Raw genomic sequence first — 18,057 nt, forward strand, 5'->3', positions numbered from 1 at the left:
CAAAATTTCCACAAGTCATTGAGTGTCTGAATCTTTAGTGCGACCTATAGACTTTTGATCTGCGAGTGCTTGCAATTTTTTTGGGTCAGAAATATGATCGACTTTATACGAAAGAAATAGAAGAAAAATCTCAAATCGTTTCACATACGCGTCTCTTAACAATTTAACATTTTACGATTATTATCGCGACTCATTAAAGAAGCACGTGAGAGAAAGAGAGGAGGAAGGAGAGAGTTTGACTGCATTTTATCCGCCATACTAATTAGAAAATGAATTTATCTTCTCGTGGTTAAATGTTGGACGGAAAAGGTGCAACAAGTTAGAGAAGAGAAAACAAGCTACGTCTATAAGTCGAGACGTACGTAACTGTTTATTATGCGTTACTAGTTGCACTCGAATATAGCACATTAATTTATCTATACAGTTGGAAATAATTGCCTCGCTCTTTAACATGTACACTTAATCATCGCTATACTACAGATACCTAACGTGTGCGATCTATCGATTTTCTCGGTCGAGCGTTACGTAAACGTCAACTTTCGTACGCAAGAGATGCGCCGTAAAAGGATGCCCGTAAAATATTCACAATTTCGATTTATTTCCAAGCAATGGAAGAAAATGTAAATGTAGCAATTGCAATAGAAAATATAGAAATATTTAGAAAAATACACTCAATATGTTTTTCCTCCGGAGTGTTAATAACCTTCAAAATATGTAGATAAATATCTTGGACAATTGTCGCAATCTAACATAATTTCCTTTTTTTTTAATTAACTGACGAATGTCTTGTGTAATTAAGTTGTTGATTTTCATAACGCACTCCAAATTTCCACGAATTATCTTGCGCATTATTTACAGCCCCTCAGACATGATTTAAAATTAAGTGTCAAAAGGATTGACAGTTTAGAAATGAGGGCTTATCTCAATAATGATCAAACTTTGTGAAAATAGTTTGTTCGGTGGTTAACTTCAATGATTCCCCGATATTCCTAATACTTCAATATTTGGAAAAATATTAAATCTACAATATTCTATGACGTTATAGACGCTTGAGGGGTCGAACTTGATTAAAATTCCGCAAATATGCGACATCCTAATCTTTATTCGCAACTTTGTGCAAATATTTGCGTCAAATACGTGTGTATGTGTGCGCGCGTATGTGTGTGTATGTGTGTGCTTCGCATTGCTCGAATTCAAAGATGACGATTTGGAGGAGAGAAGCGAATGTAAGAACGCATAACGTGAAATACTCGTGAAGCGAAGTCGTTTGCTTTCCGAATGGTTCGTGATACCCGTGACAACCGTGCTGCGATTTGCAAAAATATATCACGTTCTTTGAATTCAAGCAGCTCGTTAAAAAATTTGTTTCTTAGCTACGTTTTGGCACGAGCAGAGGAACGCCGTTTTTTAAGAACTTTTTTTTTTCGTACATTTACACCGCTAAATATAAAAATCGCAGACACTTACTTAGATTTTCATCAGGCTTTGCGTAATGTTACCTCGATCGTCGGATCTCATTGATTCTTGCCTTGCGATCTTCTCCTTATGACAATGGAAAGTTCAATGCTATATTTTCGTACTATTCCGTGTCTACGTAATATAGAAATCATCTCGTTGACATTCTCCTCAAGTACAGTCATAATAAATTATATTAATTGTCTATTAATACTGCGTCTACAATTCGCGTCATCGGAAAGATATCTGCATCGTTTCTCGGTATTCAGCATAATCACGATCGTACACAATAGACTTTACCGATGAATATTTAATCGTTTGACTTTGGAGGATATGACGGCGGAGCGAGGTCGATGAAAATTAACCGCGCGTGAAGTCCCGTGACAAATTAACAGGGACAAATGAAAGGATCTCGTTGCACACAATGTACATATCCGTCCGCACAGACGAGTCTTCGTTTAGTTCGGCCGTACAATATTATACAGGGTGTTCTAAACAAGTGCATACAGTTCGTACGATGTATTAGGCAATGTTGACATATTTCTCGCATCGTTTTCAAATTCAGTAAAATACTCGATAAGTTTAAAATAATTTATCAAGCCTTTGTAAAGATTTTTATAGTGAATTGAAGGCTGGAAAACTTTCAGCTGGGAAATAGCTAGAAAATTCTTTCGTCGAGTGTTCTTTGAAGAAAACACACGTACTTGCTACTGATATGTATCTTTTTTGAACACCCCGTACATTGATCAGTATTTGAGAGGCCCCGTCGATCGATAATTATCGATAATTTATCGACATGATCACTAATGATATATCCTTTGTATACATATCTAGATTACATTCTTACTATTCCCGTCTAGTAATCTTTGGTAATTCGGACGTGCATGGAACTATGATTATTATCACTGATTACTTATAAACATAATCGTCCTCAAAGTTACCCGCTAAACTCTATCTGACTAGATCACCTCACCGCGAGGATCTTTCGATGGGCCACTTCCTCTGTAAAGTTCAACGTCGTCTTTCTTACGAGCGCTTTCGAATTACTTATTCCATCCTTAAAATGACATCGAAATCCTGAAGGAACCGATCGTACAGTGTTGCTTCGGTCAAGAAGTTTGCCTTGCGTGAAATTCAGCTGTGTAGAGGTTGCCTTGGAATTGAAGTAGCTATCATGAAAACCACCACGACAAGAATCACTCCGGACGTTTTGGAACACAGTCCAGACCCAAACGTGGCGACCGTTTGCTACAGTAAGTCAACAGAAACTCACGCGAACGTTTATCAGTGATTCTTCTTAGAAACGATAATGGTTTTGTCATCGGCTCGCCGTGTTCCTCGGAATTGATTCGCGAGAAAACGTAATAGTCCCTCATCCAAGATGGCTAGAGAGGCTGCTGTAAGCATCCTCCTCCATCTCGAGTCGTCGTCTATAGAGGTCCGAGAAAGAGACCTGAGAGGAGACACCAGAGTGCAGATGATGAAGAGCGTGTAGCTCCTCCATGGAGGTCGAGGGCATGCTGTTGCTGTCGCCGAGGATGTTGGCGGCCGGACCGACGTTCGGGGAATTGCCGGTGCTGGAGGACACTGGCGTCCCGGAACAACCGACGTTGCTGCCGGCGTTGCTGCTCTCTTGCCGCATGTGGTTCCGTCGCCATTTCGCACGGGCGTTTTGAAACCATACCTAAACAAACGCGGGCAAGATCGAGAGACCGCATTACTTGAGTTGCCGATCGATTAACAACGGTCTGTTCCTTTCTAGAATCAAGAATCAACACGTTGGTGAAACTTAATTTTGCCAGACACGCTTACGACCAAAATAGTTTGATACGACCGAGGAATCTCGATTGCTTCCACTTCGATAACTAACTTCGCGAACATTGCTTCATTTTCTACATGCAAGCTGCAAGTGGAACGTAGATAGCAGCTCTCACCTGCAACACCCTCTTCGACAGACCGGTCTTTTGCGCGAGTTGCTTCAGGTCTTTGGCATCCGGGTTTTGATTTAACGCAAAGTAGGTTTTCATGGTTCGCAATTGATGATGTTTGAAACTAGTACGCATACGTTTCGTCCGCTGGCTCTGATGCACCGGTCCCGGAGAGCCTACGGACGTGTCGTACGCAGCTAGCGACTCCATCGACGAGGACAGTTCCGTGGGTTGCAGCAATTCTGCAATGGCGACTTCTGCTAGAAAGTGTCTTTTTACGTGAATTCATGAAGCCATCGATATCATACGTCTTGGAACCCAAACCTCGAATCTCGTCCGACTTGAAGCTTATAGGCAACATGCGATGGAGAGGAAAAAGCTTCTTTTAGCTTTTGGTACTTTTATCGATTTTTTTTTATGGTTATACATACGAAAAGTAGTATGCTACACAATCGAAAGTTTCGAAATTTGCAGGACCTGACTGTTTAAGACTTTAAAGTTGATAATCAGAGACCGAGACTGTAAAAGGAGTTTTTAAGTCTTTGAGATCACATTGGAGTTCCAAGGACTTGGAAACTGTAAGTCTCTCAAATGTCGAGCGCGTGTCGCCGAGTATTTGAATGTATCCCATTCAAACGCTCCCATTAGGAATTACCATACAAAAATCCGCGAATCGTCCGTGGCTATCTAATATTTCCTTGTCACCTCTACCCATCCTTCACTCCGCAGTCTTCTTTAATTCATGCGTTGGCCGCGTCGGCCGAACGGCATGTCCTTAGAAGGATTTTAACTCCTCCGATGTGTTCCAACAGGTCCGAGGAATCGATTCCTTTTCTTCCCAATACGCTTTCCTTCCCAATTTTCGAACGTAACTGTGTTTTTCCAATCGCTCCCGGGAAAAAGCGAAATGCGTGTCGTTTACCTCGATGAAAAAAAAAGAAATATCCGATCCGGCGGTACAGCCGTTTGCGAAAGCACCTTTTCACTCTCCTTATCCTTTCCGATGCCTCTTCCTCTCTTTCTCTCTTTGACGAACCGGCAGATCGTCAGCAGATTCCGTTGGGAATGGAAGTTCGGAACAATAAACAGTAATGGCGCATACGTGCTCGGGGATTTACTTCTGGGATCCCTTCTCGCCCCTCCCCCTCCTCCCACCTTCGCCGACTGGAACCCGTTCTTCTCCCGATTGAATTTAATGGTTACCCTCGTCGTCTTATTTATTGGATGCGTTCCTTCGCTCCGCCGGCGCGCAACAACTGCAACTGCACACACTCGTCCTCTTTCCTGCAACTCTCTTTCCACGCTTCTTTATCCTCGTTCGCCATAACTCAGATAAATTCGTATACGATGACATAACCGCGAATCGACCGGTTGAGACGCCCGTTCGATATATTCGAGAAAGATACGGACAGCGCAGCAAAAGACGCTGTATTTCCAGAAAATCATTCGTTGCCCTTGAAAGGGACCTATTCGCTTCGAACGGAATGACGCAATAAGAAGGAACAGAAAAAAGCTGCGAACGCCATCGTTGCCAAAAGCCAAAGAGAATGCGCATCTATTACATTTTGCATGCGGATGGTGTAAGAGAGAAAGGAGCGACTAAAAAGAACAAGCTTCCAGTTGCGGCATCGTGGTACACACGCGAATCGAATCGAAATAGGATTTTCCCAGTGCGCGGCTTTCGACTCTCGGCGAGGCCTTTCTGTCTCTCCGGAAAGAGGAACGGCTTCGGGTCCCAGCGGACAGTGACAGATAGGTATCGGCGTCGAGAGATGCATCGATTGGCCGATCTGCCCGGAAAAGAATGCTGCCGTGGCCAATGTGTGGCCACTTCCAGCAGAATGGCCGGTCGGGGCACTATAATGCCGCCTGCGCGAGTTTCTTGCTTCGGTATTGCCAGCGGGAATACCTCTCTCGTTTCTTCGTTGATCCTCGGTCCTTGCTTTCGACGATTTTCGCTTCTAACTCTCCCTGACAAATTGTAATCTCATTCTTATACCGCCAAATCTGCGTGCGCACGCGCCCTCTTTCCGCCGAATTTGCTGGCCGGCGGAACTTACCCCCGAGATTCGCGTGCTCTCTCTCCGTAGCAATGTCAGCAATGTTCTCAGTTTTGCAGCAGAGTGGGATAAGACAGATTTCAGCCGTACATACAACACGTGTGAACGTTACACAATAAAATTCTTGTGTACCAACGTTTTTCTCTTTAAGATTCTTTAGGATCCCACGAGACACTTGTATTCCCACTTGTATTTAAGGGTACGGGAAATTTTGGATTTCCTCCGATTCCCCGGCCTGTAACGATTTTGTAAAATTCGATTTTTTTCGCTTATCTATTTTTACGCGTAGTGTGCCAAATGTAATATTACGGCTTCGTCGGAAATGATCGAGTCAACATTCTCTTGATTCGATGTTAAGGACCGATTGCTATGGGACTGAATCTCCGCCGTCCACCGTCGGTCGCCACGTCTAGCTGTGGGATAGCTTGAGATCTCGTCGGCGGCGTGTCTCTTTCGCAAAAAGTGTCCCAATTATATATAAAGACAATAAAACAGCAAGGCTCTTTCTCCCATGCCGGTTGTTCCCACCTGCAGTTGCAGGGCATAGGACTTCATGGGCGATTTTATGGCTGTTGGTCGTAAATTCCGACCGGTAGTCCAGCGAGAGTGATCCTCGCTCTTGTCGATTATAAAATAGTTTGGAGTCGCGCGCGCGCGCGCGCGCACGCTGGTTGAGTCGCATCGCCATCTTGGCCTGCGTTCAAACCGAGACGATCATAAAACGAGCGAGAATCGTATCGAAAAATGTGTGATACCAGCGTGCCAGTCGACAAATGACATAAGACGAGAGGACACGAAGGAAGAAATTAATGGCTTCAATTTCAATTCGACGGAAGAATCTTTATTCCGCTCACCTCCCTCGTGACTAAAACCACCGTGAGTGCTTTCCTGTCCGTGAGTCTCCTTCATTGAATCGCTCCTGTCGCAACGATTAACTTCGTGATTCGCATAAGATCGTTTCAGACCACTGGCATGCCAGTGAGATTCGTGGAATCATCCGGTACGATACTTACATTATGATTTTATACTGCCCATTACTTTCCTTGTACTCCTTTTATGTTACGATTTATTATTTACGAGTTATTATTTATTCGGACGAGGGGCTAAAAGCGATTAGAAACGATAATTAGAGCAATGGAAGGGAACACATCGGGAGCAAGGTAAATCTCTGTTGTAGAACTCTCGCACACATATTGAATCATTGAGCGGCTAGCATCTGCGTAGCGCGCGAGAATTCACCGAAGAATTCCACCCGTCGATATTAAACACGGTCCGATTAACGAGCCGAATAATCGCAGACGATATGAAATAACATCTGAACAACGGGTTGAAGGACCGAGCAAATGTTTGTACGAAGAAACGCCCCGTATTGCGTACCCTTTCCTGGGCAAATAATGCAATCGCGCCGATTAGCTTGTTTGCTCTAGTGTGGGCTAAAGAGAAAGCATGAAAGAGAAGTAATAGACCCATGGTCTAAATTGTTCTCGCACTAGTAGAAAAATACAATAAGATTTATAACATTATGTGAGAACAATGAAAAGATGAAGTGATGCAATTGAAGGGGATGAAAAGAGTATGGCGTATAACTGTCAAACACAATCGCGTTATCGAGTGATTAGAATCTTAGATGAAAATCGTTCACGATCGTACAAGATCGCGGAACATACATTGGCTTGACTCACCGAGCGCTCCAGCGGCCAGCCTCATCGTGACGGGAAACTCGGAGCCGGTGACTTCAGACAGTTTCCGCTTCCTAGGCCGACCCTTTTGCACCGTGCCAGAGGAGGCTATTGGATTCTGCTCGTAGTAAGCTGGTAGCGGCGACACTCCTGGTGAGCCGAGATCCTCGATGCTACCAGCAGCACCTCCGTAATCCCCAGCACAGCACAGCAACTCGTAGTGAGGTCTTGGGAGCGACGTGCTCGTCAGTCGTCAACCTCTCTGTCAAGTAGTCGATAGACGACCTGACCTCCGCGTTACATGTCGAGTTCGATGAACGAGTTCGATTTCGTAAACGTGTTCATTGGATTTTGTGGGGTTGGATTTAGAGAGCGGTAAGGCTGAGGAATAGTTAGAGAGTCAGTTCATTTAGCACATTGTTCAGATCCGCACGCATCTCTCTGTTCTTGGAATTTCGTTCACTAGAAATTATAGATGCAGATTAGATGCTGAGTCTTTGAGCCTACGGAGCTTTCAGTCAGAATTATGGTTCAAATTCTCTGTTATTCTTAGTTGTCCTTTACCTTTGCACTTCATGACTATGATTACGTGACGTTTCAGCTTCCATAAACCCTTAAATCATATCGATTTCCTTAGGCTTTCGCGTTCATAAAGCATCCTTGTGCAACATAGTTCACATCGTTGCGAACGTCTTCTCAGAACCCGGGACTCAATTCATTTGTTACAGCTACCATCATTAGCACTTGACAACTGTCATTAGCGCGGGGGAGGGGTAGGTGGGTGAGAGGAATGACTTGGTGCGATAAAGTGCTTCATGCTGATGTTAATCTCGTCATCGAACTCGTTGATAACAAGGAGAGACGGCCTTTGAAGGATAGTAATGATCAGATGCTCGCGTTTCTCACCTACAATATACCAGTCCATCCCGCTGCCCGAAATGGTCGCCTTTGTTCAACGGGGTGCCACAGGAGGCGCAAGTGAAACACGCCACGTGATATACCAGCTCGCGAGCGCGCATCACCAATTCCGAAGCAGAAATACCGGCGCGACATCGAGAGCATCGGGATACCGCGAAGAGCCTGCGATCAGAAAATTTGACGATTAAAGAGTTAATCTTCACCACCTAAACCTTCCTAATAAGTGATTCTTATCCGAGAACGTCGTCAAATCCTGTAACTTCGCTAGAGAGACCCTTTGAGCTTATTTTCAAGCCAAACATAAAAACTTGAAGATTTGAAAGTTTCAAAGTTTCAACACACCATTTTTACCGTGAATCATTGTTTAGATTGTTATAGTGTCGATATCAAACAAGCAACAATTTAATTGCAATGACGTTCAAATTTTAAAAACCTGAAATATTCTCTCTAACATTTACTGTATTAACATTTGCTGTATCATTTATTTTAGCTCTGCCCGTGTTCAGGATTTCTATTAGAAAAGCTTGGAAAAGATACGTTTGGGATCCTAATGGTACAATGCATTATTTGCCTTGCGATTGTTGCGTACGTATTACGAATTCAGCTTGAAGTGAAATTCGCAAGCGATCGAAACGGACCATTCGCATTCACGTAGACAGAAACAAAGGGCTCGCGTTGTTGCATATTGCATGGACGACGGCTGTTGAATTCCTCCCTTGTTCGCTCTAACGAACCCGCTTTTCAGTCTTTCGTTCTACTCTCATCCTGAAATACCGGACACCCCAAGCGCATTATTCCGTGTGATATATTTATTGATTTATTTGTGTTCATATTTGAATTGCTTTTGGCGTGCATCAGTTTTTCATCTTGATGCTTTAGCTTTAATCCAACTCTATCTTTTACATCAATTAATTTCCATACGTCGTCCAGAGTAAGAACCGTCGCATAATCTTACGACAAATCACATGGAAGACGGGAAAAATAACGAGGGCGAGCATCACACAATTTGCAGCAAATGCAAATGGCACGACAGACAGATAGAAAAAGAATCGACACATCTTGCAATTTCTTCCATCTCACAAATCTAGTGAATTTTTCTCCAGCGAGAACGTAGCGCAACCGTTTCCTGGCTGTCTCTCGCTGCAAGCTCGAGCATCACGTAGTTTTGTCCGCTTTGAATCGCACTAACCTACAGTAATCCTCCTTGCAGTAGATGTTGCCGTCTCGGGCAAAGCAGGTGAGCTCAGCGGCGAGAGGGACTCGGCAATGGCAGCAGCGCAGGCAGCCGCAGTGCCATACGCGATCAGCTGCCTTTAGATACCAACGCTCGGCGATTTCCCTTCCGCAGCCGCCGCAGCCGAGAGTACCTTCGGCGATGCTGACACCGCCGCCACCACCTCCGCCGCCGCTGCCGCCGCCGTTGCCACCGCCGCCGCCGCCCTCGTTCGCGCCGACCTGCCGATTGTTTGTCCCGCCGCCGTCTCCAGGCGGGGGTGTAGCGCTCCCGCAGCCAACTTCCTTCAGCATTTCCCTGGCCGCGCGCTGCTACGACGCATGCCGCTGCATTCTACAAGTGGTTATCGCAAACTCTCATGACACACGTTGCACATACCTGAGAACTGAGTGTAACGTAAAACCTTCGACCTGGCTTAAGTAAAACTTAAGAGATACGGGAATGGTTGCGCCACGCAGTCATACAAGGCGATGTGTTGGAGCTGGCAAGCGCGAACTTATCTCCTCATTTTAGCAAAGAATTAATTAGCTGATGGAATGTAGATGTGTGTAATGTGTGAATCGTCAGTTGTTTCGGGCAATACTTATCTCAAGGGAATTGGGGGAAAGTGTGTTATACGTTATAATTGATTTAGCGAATGATAATCGAAGCTTGTATCAGTTTGCCAGTCATTCGCTCGCGATGTACGTTACACGGTACATTACACGGCATTTACACGTAAACTCCCAAATTATGGAAATTATCGCTTATCATAGTATAATCTGATCAGTTTATTCGCTAGTGGAAAATCTCCTTCCGGGGTCTCCATCCTACAATAGTAACGACGAGTTTGGGGTGTCTTGAGTAACCTTACGAGTCATGCCTGTACGCAGGTATGTTCATTCAGGACACGCTGCCCGGTTGGCGTACGCAAGGAAGAACCGATGAATGAAAACAATTCGTGGTCGGCGACCCGTTAATGAACGACTCTCGGTTTCGAATCACGGTCGCGGTGCTAATTAACGGAAGCTCTCGCAAATCGCCGCAGTAACTCAGTCGGGTCTTTTACCAGTCGGCGTGCTATTTCTGCGAGACCAATGCGAGGTGTCGTCCCTCGTTACGAAGATGTCAGGGCCCTTACGCAATGTCAGTTAGAATGACGTGCGTGTGATAATTTGCTGAGCAAGTGTTCGCGATACGTCGGAGAATAAGATATATTGTTACTAGATAAAAGATAGAGAAATGAGATGAAAGAGCAGCCCACAAATCAGAAAGTTGTCGACTCGTGAAGCTAAAGTATTATTTTTAGTATTATATTTGTGTAGAACATTTGTGCAGTGTGAATTCTGTATGAAATTCCTCAATACTTTTAATATACGTGGTGAAACGTTTTCTTAAGGAAAAATGTGCAACATTGTGTAGGAGCTAGACGTCGTGTTCAATAAAATAACCGAGCATAACTAGATATTTAATTGAAATGGAAAGAAACAACAATGAATTTTGAGACTCGACTTTATTCTCCGTCTTAAGATTTTGGACATGAATGGAATTTCCGAGGATTAATCGAGAAATGTAGTATAAAATTTATAGGTTATAACCAATGAAATTTTGTATTCGACGTTACATTTGGAATTTATATCACTGTTTGCACCCAAAATATCAAGATCCATGAAAATACTTTTGCTTATTTCAGTCGAGGTGGACACCAGGACTCCCCCGACTAATTTGAACAATCGCTTCTTTGCTTACTCACCTGAAGTCGGTTAAATAGTCGAAAACCCGACGGCAAATTCTATCGTCGGCTATCTTTCGCTTCTCTGCGACAAAGCAGTCGTTGAATTTATCTTCGTCCGACTATTTCCATCCAAATCACGGCACCTTAGACCCGTCAATTCTTCGAGAGTCCAGCTCGGTTGTGTCGCGGTTTCAACGTCGGATATTTCGGCGCTCCGACAATCTCGGCTGCCTCGAGCCGACCAAGCAGTTGTTGCGGTCATCAATCATGAATCATCTGAACAAGAGAAAAGCCGCGGGAATGTAGAGTGAGGATAATTCCTCTACATGACATTGATTTGCCATTCCGCGATAATAGAATCTCCGCGACGAGATCTGCTTGTATGACAGTGTCAGCAAAGTTGTGTCCACTTCAGATTGTCGTCTGCGTGTTACTTGCGAATTATTATCGAGAGTCACCTAGCTAATGATTTCATTTACAGGAAATTTACAGGAATAAACTTTCATTTACAGGAATAAACTGTTGCATACAATATTTTTTTAAATCGCGAATTCTCAACTTCTAAGGGTTAATTGGAAAATCCTAAGAACTGTACAGAAGATAGTAAATATTCAAATCGCGCGATATACCAAACACAGTTAAAACATAATAAATATGCAATAAATGATAATTATTTTGCATCAAATTCCTGATTTAAAAAGATCGACAAGAAGAAAGGGAATACTTCGAGCATTCTTAGGGATAAGCTTGAAAAAGCTCATTATGTTTCAATTACTCAATTATCGTTGCTGATTATTCAAGGTGAAATATCAGTTAACTTAATCATTGACACACTTAGGAGAAGGCACTGATTAAGTTGTAATTGATAAGATGCTGTAGTTTTAGGTTTTCTCTATCTAAATTTTTGCAGGTTTTAGAAATCGAATTTTCGAAATTTTTACTTTTTAGGTTTTTAGATTATCAAAGATTAGTTGAATCCTTATAGATTCTTTTTTCCACCAAACGTAACTCGTAGCAATCCGAATCATCACGAGCCGTCGGATAACTTGCGTCGCACAACTTTCAACATGATCCTATTCTACACCCACCAGTTCATCCCTTATTTGAAGCACCGCACCCTCATTGCACCTCTCAATTCTTCCGATCTATGTCGATTCTTCCTTCCTTCGATCTTCGAGATGTGAGACATCAGTACGTCACAACACTGCTCACCGCACTAGACCTAACCTGTCAAATGCCAGCACTCCTTTTACGCTTTCCTCGTGGTCAGTGGACACGTCAACACGTTTAACTTACCATTGAACAGTCAGTGGTCGATGAAAATCCGGGGAAAAAGAGTCACGAGGGGGGAAAGTCCACGGACGATGCGAGGCAGGAGAGAAACTCCTGGACCGGGTCTTCGCGAATTGTGTCGAGTGCGAAACTTGCGAGGGAAATCCCGCTGAACTGGGAAATCGGCGAACGCGAGCGGGAGATTTACGAGCGGAAAACTTGCGAGGGAGAAATTTTCACTGGTGAAACCTGCGCGCGGAAAACCTGCCTGCGAGCGGGAAACTGACGCGCCGGAAATCCGCGAACGGAAAACTCGCGAGAGCGGCACGGTGCGAGAAGGAAGTTCGAAAGACGCGATAGATTCGTGCGAGAGGGAAGCTGCTCCCCGTCGGCATAATATTACGATCCTGGAACGGCCACCCAGGGCCAGGGGCGGACGTCGCCACGGCAGGGAAGCGGGGTTGACCCCTTCGTGCTGCGATCTCGTCGGGCGGTAACGGCGGGGTGGGGTTTTTGCAGCCGGTTTGAGGGGTAGAGACGTCGGGACGCCGGGCGTCTGCGCGCTGCGCCGGCGCCTTTGTAGCTTTCCCTTTGTCTCTTTCTACTTCTCCCTCTCCCTCCCTCCCTCTCCCTCCCTCCCTCCCTCCCTCCCTCCCTTTCTCTCTCTCTCTCTCTCTCTCTCTCTCTCTCTCTCTCTCTCTCTCTCTCTCTCTCTCGCTCCCTTTGTCTTCTATGTAAAAGTAGTTCACTCCGTCGCATTTCATCGTTGTCTGCCTCTTGCTAGTGTTGGCTGGTGGTCGTCGTTGGTATCATCTATGGACGTGTTATTACTGGTATTGGTGATAATGTTATTTGTCCGGGCATCGCAGCATTTTCCTGGACTTCTCTAACTCGGCAGATATGCTGCTCGAAACGTCCTTGTATAATTTATGATCTGTTCGTTCGTATCTTTCCGCTTTTGGTTTCGTCTGACCTGTTTCGTCTGCGTCATCTTATTCTCCCACAATATGATAGGGCTTTGAGCTTCCTTTAGTTATCATTGGACTCATCTCGACATTATAGATCCATTATTTATAGATTCCATAGCGCGTAGGTGAAAATTTTCAAAAATTAGAAAAGTCCGAAATTTTCGTGATTTAAAGTTACGACTGTTAAAGGTTGCGAACCGTTTAGTTTACAGGGGGATCAAAGACTAAAAGATAGAAGAAACATATTCAAAAGTCTGTGTGCGTGTTTATATTTCTGCGGAAGAGAAGGAAAAAATCGATTTAAGTACTTTGGAGGAAAGTACTTTGTGACGAATCGATAAGCCAGAGCAAGACGAAACACCGCACGAATGGTTATTGAGTTACTTCAATTTGCTACAACATTTGCTTCCAATAACATCATCGATTTCGTGTTTCTAGGAATATTCTAAGCTGCGTTAAAGCTACATTCATTATTCATGATTAGCTTAGTCGTCCACGTCTAGGTCGCAAAGCGTTCGCTTGCGCGCTCACATTTCACTCTCAATTAATTTGCAATCGGGGGATCTCGATGGGAAGAGCTCTTGGGAAGAGAAATGACGTGACACGCGAGTGGTTAGTCACTCGTCAGTCACGCATACAGGTACAAATTATTACTTAAACGACGCCAGCTGGCAAAAAACGTGTTCCCGTGGCAATTTTAATATCGACACCGGTTTGTCACTTTATCTCTCTGTGGAGGACTGTGACCATACAAATTGGTCATTTCTCTATCACCGATTCGATAAACCTTACACGGAATTATGTTCCTATTTTGGGATATGATTGTGTTTTTATGTATTTTTACACGCGGAAGACGTTATGTATTTTTACGACGCTTGGAATTCTGAGATTTCACTCGCAACTTCAGGTTCTTCAGGTGTCATAAAAAATATGACATCAAATTCTTTTAACTTCGCGATACATTTAAGTTAAGTCAATGAAGCTTTCAACATCTACAATTTCAAATATTGACTTTTTAGAACTCTTTTGAAAGATGAGATTTTTAATATTCATAACATCCAGAATATCCGTCAGTCTCGGATTTGAAATAGAATTCGAAGAGCCTTTGCAGTTGTGGTTGAATCTTGATATATACTGCACGATAAAAATAAGGTTTGTTAGTATAAATCTGTGACGTGTTGCCACTTAGCACACGCACGTGCGCGACTCTTCACGCACGGCGTGAGTGCCTTTTAATTGTAGTTAAATAACGTGAGTGACAGTTAGATACATTGTCCGCCACGACCAGTTCTTTTAGATTTGCCTGATTTACTCGCAGCCAACTATATTTGGCCGAACCGGCGGCAGCAGTGTGCAAACCAGTGCACGCGCGAGCGGCAAAGCGAAAATTCATTGCATCTCCACGTGACAGAGTCGTTTCGCTCCTGATTCCCATTAGGTTTCATTAGTCCCATTAGGCTCATTAACCACGGGTGGTACGATCAAGTTGCCTTCTACAAATCGAACTTCTCGTTAAACGCGAGTTATCGTTAATCTTGCACGTCGTCCTATCGGACTTGTAATTTAGTTCGTGATCAAAGATCCTGAACAATAAGGTGCAAAATGCAACTTTGGGATACCTGAAAGATTTAGGGTGATCGAGTGCCCAAATTTATAGACGCTGCCCGTATTTTTAGATACCTAAATATCCCAATTCGCGGATACTATATACTTAATACACCTGATACCCACATATCCAGGATTGACACTACCAATAACTATTGAAAGTATTACCTGAATAGTACCCGAGCAGCCAAACTCATGGATGTTACTTGAGGGTGATACCTGATACCGGGTAGTTCCCGAGATATTCGTGTATTCAGTATTGATGTCATTACATGTAATGTGAAATGATACTTAACTGTGATCACATAATTATATCCAAAATTACAACAAAAGTTTTCCCTTTCATTTGATTCCACTTGCGAAGGTTTTAAGAATAAAATTCTGTAGCCATTATGATCTCGAACCACATTATTCGAAGTTAAAGACCCCCTAAGTAATAGAGTCAACTTTTTTAGAAAGAGTTCTTTACTCAAAATTTCCAATTTACCCGAGGTTTCATTGAGTCTAATTCAATCACGTATAATTGTTGCCTTTCTCCCCGGGATCTCAGACAGTTCGAACGACGCGAGCGACAGAGCGCGTTGCGCAGTGCGTCATGTAAGAAAGCTGTCATTGTGGTAAAGGAGGAGAATGCTGTCATATCGATCAGAGACTCTCCGGACGGATAGACGGTTGGAAGCAATACTAACGAAGAAGAAGAAGCAGCAGCGGTAGCAGCAGCCAAACCAAGCGCTGGCTTATCTCCCACTTGCTTCTCTTCCTCATCGGCTTCTCTCGTCTCTGTCTCTCTGCTGCCAGGAAGGTGAGGGTACGCTAACTTCAGTGCAGCCTCTGTGAGGTGCGGCCCTCCGACGCCCGCTCGATAGGAACCTGCTTGGTGCCAGCCAATAGCGATTCCAGCGCGACGATAAAGCCGTCGTCCCATTGGTCGATGCGCCGGTTTACACTGACATCAGGGGAGACGAGGAACAGATGGAGATGGAAATGCTCCCGCCAGCATCTCGCGGATGCTGCCGAGAATGGGAGTCATCTGGTGGATGCTGATGGAGGCTGCGTTATTCGGCATACGAGCAGCGAACATTTAGAATCTGTCATATCTCTCGTTCTTTTTTTTCATCTTGTTTTCAGCCGAAGGCGAAATATCATCGGAAGGACATGTATTGTGAATGAATGAAGTACATGTGCAAGAGATGAGGCTTACTTTATCGAACATAGTGTTCATTACGAATAGGCTTATTGGACGTAGACTTATGTACTTTATTGGACATAGTGCTCATCACAAATGGGGAGCAAACGTTCTATTAGGGATTCGTTCAAGTGGAGATATTCGAGACCGCTTTTTGTGTGTGCGGATGTGACATTTTAGTAATTATTGCAATCCTTAGTGGTGTCAATTCTGAACGTTCTAATATCTCGAGAGCTGTCCAAATACTCGTAAACTAGAGTAGTATCCGTAAATTGGAATATTCGAGTACTATCCAGATATAACCTGAGATAAAATATTACCCGAGAGCTCAAGAACCCAAGTAGTATCCAATATTAATCAAAAACCCATCAATCTGGATAATACCCAGTATTATCCAGAAACCCAATAACTCAAGTAGTATCCAATAGTCTGGGCAATATCCAATAATCTGGGTATCTGAATAGTATTGTAAGTTTAGGTAATCAGCTGGGTACACTACCCAGTTATCCGAGTATATAAATATCCGATATATTGACAGAATTATTTGTTACTTCCCCATATGGTAAAAATTTAATTTGAGTAGCAAGACCCTTTGCTACTGAAAGTTAGCAATAGATTAACAATTGGGCGTATCGGGCAAGGTCATAGTCGTTCTTGCTACGATGCCTAGTGAGTTACCGCGTTTATCATCGTGTCACCAGAAACTGTCATTTTATCAGGTTGATACAACAATCGCGATCATGTAGGCACAATCCGATATTCACGAGGATGAGGTGCATCTTCATCATCCATTTATCCACTCGACCGTAAATTTATTCCCAAGCAGTCTACAGTTAGCTGTTTCGACGAACGACAGAACTTGCTAAAAAGATTGCCGCGTCATCGCGGAATCCTCGGCACCATCGATCACGACGGAAATGACACCGGAAGAAAAAGACTAGCGTTCTTCGTCTGCAAAATGGAGAATGTCGGGCGTCGTTAGCCACAGCGGGAATGGTTCCCCGTTAGTCTCCGTTCAGTGAACAAAAGTAGGTCTTTCCCTCGCTGCTCGGCATGAAAGTAATTCAAGACACCTGGCAGGAATGGTTTTAACGGATCCTTAGGTCGGCCTCGGGAGCGTCTACGAGTGCGTGGTCCCGCGTGGCGCAAGAGAGACAGAATGAGAGAAGCGCGAGGTACGAGGGGGCTCGGTTGCATTATGTAAAATACGGCACGGCGCGCTCGCTAGGTTATCTCTCGGTGTAAGAGTAAATAAGTGCAAAGATATAACGGTTAATTTCCGCGTTAACCGCGTTTTATCGCGACGTCTATCCGCGCAGGCAGCAGGATGCCGCTGTTCCACTGTGAATCTGCCGTGCTCGCTCCTTTAATCGCACGCGTGTGTGTTCGCGTCGGCATGACTACGTTGCTTCACACGCGCGCAGGATGACTTTTTTATCACTTTTTTCTTTGCCGGTCGGGTAGAAAAACGAGAAAACACACGTCCTTGCAGCCAGCGAGGACTGAAGCTCACTCGTGTGGTCTAATCGACGAATTTACGAAAATTTACGAAATATTAATTATACATCTTTGTATGTCTGGTAAACTGTCTTCCGTGAACTTTGTCAGTTTGTCCTGCCTTCTTTGCTTCTAAGCATCAAAGTACTCCTAAAATCTATTATCCTTTCTATATCTTGACGCCTGGAGACCCCCTGAGCTCCTCCCGGACGCGCAAAGATTCTGCTTTCTCAGAAAGCAAGAATGGGAAAGAAAGAAAGAAGGAAGGAAGGAAGGAAAGAAGGAAGGAAGGAGGAAGAGAAGACGAGTGCGTGCGCATGAAGTGTATTTATGCGCGGCACCGTCACGTGGGTAAGGATCGTAGATTGCGACCGGGCCCCGGCGCGCGTGTCGGTGAATGAGGCTGACGTGGATAAATGGCGCGTTTCCCCGCGGGAGACGCGCGCCCAGGCGATCTTCCGGGCTCTCGGTGCAACAGCCGATCGAGCTCAGTGCCGCGGGTGAGCTTCAGGAAGCGTCGCTCGGACGAGAGGGGCAAGAG

General features: G+C 44.3%; 1 protein-coding gene across 2 annotated transcripts; it reads right to left on the bottom strand.

Annotated features, from left to right (window-relative positions):
- Positions 1-356: 356 nt before the first annotated feature.
- Positions 357-12,783, bottom strand: LOC105189330 (LIM/homeobox protein Lhx9). 2 transcript variants are annotated; one of them, XM_025301187.1, is made up of 8 exons: positions 12,285-12,783; positions 12,077-12,215; positions 11,007-11,264; positions 9,230-9,607; positions 8,029-8,202; positions 7,126-7,349; positions 3,390-3,625; positions 357-3,139 (listed from the first exon to the last, which is right to left on the bottom strand). In XM_025301187.1, the coding sequence occupies exons 4-8, from the start codon at positions 9,565-9,567 to the stop codon at positions 2,828-2,830; spliced, it is 1,284 nt and encodes a 427-aa protein (XP_025156972.1). In that variant the 5' UTR covers positions 9,568-9,607; positions 11,007-11,264; positions 12,077-12,215; positions 12,285-12,783; the 3' UTR covers positions 357-2,827. The 2 variants fall into 2 exon arrangements, with proteins under 2 accessions (XP_025156972.1, XP_025156973.1); XM_025301188.1 differs by having other exon boundaries at positions 12,077-12,783.
- Between the last annotated feature and the right edge of the window lie 5,274 nt (positions 12,784-18,057).

The sequence above is a fragment of the Harpegnathos saltator genome, unplaced genomic scaffold, assembly GCF_003227715.2.
Source record: "Harpegnathos saltator strain DR-91 unplaced genomic scaffold, Hsal_v8.6 scaffold403, whole genome shotgun sequence".
NCBI lineage: Eukaryota > Metazoa > Arthropoda > Insecta > Hymenoptera > Formicidae > Harpegnathos > Harpegnathos saltator.